The following is a 4,618-nucleotide window of genomic DNA, read 5'->3' on the forward strand; positions in this document are numbered from 1 at the left end:
CAATCAGAATCAAGGACCGGAACTATCCCTTTTATAATTTGCCTTTAGTGATCCAGCTGGTTCTGCTGGACTAGTTAGTGGGGTTAGTGGGTAGTTACCTAGGCACTCTGAGTCCCCTCTCTCGGCTGCAGGCGCAGGCGGCCCACAGCGGCGCAGCAGAATGAGGGCTAAGGGTGGGGAGGCAGGGAGCGAGCGGGGGTTTGATGTAGACGGGTGCATGCGAGAGAGACGGCTCGGAGGGCAGAGAGCCCTGCTTGGACAGGTGCAGGACACTGGGTTTGGGGTTGGAGTTGATGTCTAGAGAGGTGGAGGACAGGAGGAGCGCAGGCGGAGAGCTGTACACGGACCAGCGGCTGAACGCCGAGGGAGGAACGCATTCGGGACGCACTCGAGGGTGAGGGATAGAGAACGAGGAGGAGGAGGAGGAGGAGGAAGAGGAGGAGACAGGGAACGGGTACGGAGGGGGCGGTCTCTCCTCCTCAGGGGAGGGGCAGACGAGACAGGAGTCCGAGCGATTGGATGACGCCTCGTCGGAGCTGAAAAGATTTGCAAGATTGGCACATCTGAGATCAGTACATCCAGCTCCATCAACAGCACTCCTGTCATTACCATGGCAACATTATGTTAATGAGCACAATTTTATTTCCTGTGCTGACGTACTTCGTACAGTCATAATATTAGTACATTAATATTTATTTAAAAATAATTAAATATTTACTGATATGATTTACTGATAATTCTAATCAAATCAATAAATTAATAATTTATATTAATGAATATTATAATTAGTCATTTTTGAATGTTCATTGATACTAATTCAATCATTAATTTTTTAATATTTATGAATATGAATTAATTATAATAAAATTCAGTTATTGTATGCAATTATTAAATTGTTAAGTCAGTCAATTATTAAATATTTGTCAATTATTATTATGTACTACTACAATTAATAAATATTAATAAATTAATATTGATATTCATTAATTATAATTAAATCAATAAATTCATAATTAATATAATAATCAATAACTATAAATTAATTCTTATTAAATTAACACTTAATTATTTAATGTTAATAAATATCAATAAATGATTATTGTTATTTATGAATATTAATTCTGAATTAATTATAATTATCACTTACTCAACTCTCACGATTTAATCGAAAATTATTAAATAATTGTCAATAATTATTTAATACATAATATTAATTAATATCATAATGAATAAATATAAACATAATTAATAATTAATTGTATGAATATTTACTAATATAAATGAATGAATTATAATTACATTTAAGATTATTTGATTCATATTAATACTTGATGTTATTAATATTTATTAAAATATGTATAATTATAATATTCATACATATTAATAATTCATTTTAGCAGAAGGTAACGCATACAATAGCTTTGCATATACAGTATATCTGTGTATTTTGAACTTCCACTGTTAAATGTGTTATTGATCTACTGTATAATTTTCCACAAATGTGATGGACAGAGCGTTTGTTTTGAAAGCTTTGAAAACAATGCTAATTACAAGAGTGACTCTGAACATACAGGAGGAGCGTGAGGTTGTGTGTCACGCATACAAGTGGGTTTGAGATATCAAGGATATTAAAATACTGCAAAATAAAAAGGATTCACACAGTCAACAAAACAGAGAGAAAATAAATAAAGGAATAGTTCATGCAGAAATGCAAAATCTGTCATCATGTACTACAGCAGAGAGAAAGATAATCAGTGAATAATGCTTTAGAATAACATGATTATAATTGAAATTAAGGAGGAGAATAACTCCAGTTTCAATTCAGCCAACTAATATTATAAAAATGTCATATTTATTTGCTTTAATTTCTGCTTTCAATCACAAATTGTATTTATAACGAACTGCTTTGGATGATATTCAAATACTGTATAATATGACATTAATATTCATGATGTCCTCCGCTGGCTGAATTGAAACGAGCAGCAGTCATGTGACGAGCTCAGCTCGTGTGCGTTGGATTCCTATTGGTCGCCTCTGTTTACCTGGTCCTATCGGCGCTGATGGGGGGCGGAGTCTGTGAGGGGGAGGCGGAGACATCGGCCGGCTGCTCGGGGTTCAGCGAATCAGAGGGTGGCTGAAGGCTGGGCGGAGTCGAGGAGCTCTTACAAGACGAGGAGGAGGAGCCCCGGCGAGAAACCCAGGAGGTGTCCATCACTCGCACTCCCATACTGCAACGGGGCAGAGGCACAGCCAATCACATCCCTCGCACTTCATCAACAACACCCCAGCTGCAGCATTTGGGCCGGTAAGATTTTTAAAAAATCAATTAATATTTTTATCAAGCAAGGACGCATTAAATTGCTCAAAAGTGACAGTAAAGACATTTATAATGTTCTAAAAGATTTCTATTTCTAGTTCTTTTGAACTTTCTATTCATCTGTGAATCCTGAAAAATAAAATGCATCACAGTTTCCAACTGTTTTCAACATTGATAATAATCAGAAATGTTTCTCGAGCAGCAAATCAGCATATTAGAATGATTTCTGAAGATCATGTGACACTGAAGACTGCTGAAAATACAGCTTTGATCACAGAAATAAATTACAGTTTAATTTATATTCGCATTGCAAACAGCTGTTTTAAATTGTAAAAATATTTTAGAATTTTTACAGTAGTTTTGATCAAATAAAAGCAGCCTTGATGAGAATAACAGACTTCTTTCAAAAAACATTACAAATCTTAAATAGCGTACTTTGAGTGATGTACTAAAACAACTCTAAAATGAATTAATTTGAATTAAATGAATTAAAATGCAACGGCATCGACGCCAGCATTGAGAATCAGCAAGCTTGCGGGAAATCAGGACAGAACAGGACGAGACAGAAGCTTCACCGTACCTCTGAATTTTCCTAATGCTGCATTAGTGGAAGAACTTTGAGTGATGTACTAAAACAACTCTAAAATGAATTAATTTGCCATCTGCACTGAATTCATGTCACTTCAGAAATGCAACGGCATCGACGCCAGCATTGAGAATCAGCAGGCTTGCGGGAAATCAGGACAGAACAGGACGAGACAGAAGCTTCACCGTACCTCTGAATTTTCCTAATGCTGCATTAGTGGAAGAAAAGCAGAAGCGTCAGTGATTCAAACCCAAAGTGAGGAGAGGAGCGCATGCATGTGAGCATATAAAGCGAACGCACCCGTCTTTCTTGTAGAACTCCAGCATCATGTTGTCGGTGGCGACGCTGAGTGGGCGTCGGCTTTGGTCCGGCTGCCTGCGATCTGATTGGTCCAAGTCCGGCGACGGCATGGAGCTGTAGTTGGCGTTGTGATTGGTGTGAACGGGGCTGCCGTAGTTTCCCGTCACGTTAAAATCGATCTCTGCGCACACAAAATAGATCGGATTTGTCACTGTATCGCAAAAGCAGTAGCTGTCAGAGAAACTGTAATCCGTTACTGGTTCCAAACTACATGAGAAAAACTGTAGTTAGTAACGTAATCCATTACATGACACATTTTAGGTAATGTAATCAGATTACTTTTGGATTACTTTTGACTGAACTTGCTTATCACATTGATTTAAATAAAATAATCTTGTACCATATTGATATAAAAATGCAAAGAAGAAGAAAACATATTCAATTTGTTGTTATTATAACATCATGAAGTGCATTAAACATTTCATTACGTCAAGGTTTCCCAAACTGGGGTTTGTGAGTTTAATGAAAAGCTAATAATTCCTTAAATCATTAAAATAAATCACTTAAAAATAACAACAACCAAAATAAAAAAATCTTCAAGAACAATTACAAATCAGTTCATACTTCTAAAAAAATTTAATGTAGAGTAAAACCTAAATTCACACTTAGATACATATATAAATGAATAATTATATGCAAGTATATTAATTATAATAATTAAACATTATTAATAATTTATACTAACAATGTTACATATAAATTAAAAATATTAAATTATTTTAAAAATACAATTATATGATGTATATATAAACAAATGTATAAAAAAAGCAAAGGATGTTTAAGTGTTTCAACATGCTTTACGTCTCACAAATTAACGTGCCTTTTTCCAAGCAATACATCATTTTATTATTTTCTGTTTTCACTCTAATTTCAGTTAAATTTTTGTAATTTTGTTGTTTCTCTCATTTTTATTGTTTTTTTTTTTTAATGTCTAAATAGCAATTTATTAATTTTTATTGCCTTGGCAACTAGCTGAAATAAAAGTTTTTATTTCAAGATTTTTTTAAATATTTGATTTCAGATTATTTTGTTTTAAGTAACAAAATGTTTTTTTTTTATGGTTGTAATTTCAGTTAAGGATAATAAGCGCTCTGTGTTTCTGACCTCCAGGGAAGAACCAGTCAGCGTGCTGGATGAGCGGCTCAATGATGGCGACGATCTGCAGCGAGACGGTGGTCATCATCTCCGTCATGTTCCTGAGACACAGTGAGACATGCGTTCCGTCACTGATGACCGTAGCTGACGGTGTTTGAGTAAGTGTGTGTGTGTGTGTGTGTGTGTGTGTGTTAGTGAGTGTGTGTGTGTGTGTGTGTGAGAGAGAATGTGTGTGTGTGTGTGTGTGTGAGAGTGTGTGT

General features: G+C 35.6%; 1 protein-coding gene across 1 annotated transcript in view; it reads right to left on the reverse strand.

The window, feature by feature from the left end:
- Window positions 1–4,618, reverse strand: part of LOC107688050 (rho GTPase-activating protein 44-like) — a 13,813-nt gene that overhangs the window by 4,586 nt on the left and 4,609 nt on the right. The window contains exons 10-14 of the mRNA XM_016485592.1: window positions 4,368–4,459; window positions 3,204–3,384; window positions 3,094–3,111; window positions 2,043–2,228; window positions 99–536 (exon numbers count right to left, since the gene is read on the reverse strand). Coding sequence (XP_016341078.1) covers window positions 99–536; window positions 2,043–2,228; window positions 3,094–3,111; window positions 3,204–3,384; window positions 4,368–4,459 — 915 coding nt within the window. The remainder of the gene's footprint in view (window positions 1–98; window positions 537–2,042; window positions 2,229–3,093; window positions 3,112–3,203; window positions 3,385–4,367; window positions 4,460–4,618) is intronic.

This window comes from Sinocyclocheilus anshuiensis, unplaced genomic scaffold (assembly GCF_001515605.1).
Source record: "Sinocyclocheilus anshuiensis isolate Anshui unplaced genomic scaffold, SAMN03320099.WGS_v1.1 scaffold241, whole genome shotgun sequence".
Taxonomy (NCBI): domain Eukaryota; kingdom Metazoa; phylum Chordata; class Actinopteri; order Cypriniformes; family Cyprinidae; genus Sinocyclocheilus; species Sinocyclocheilus anshuiensis.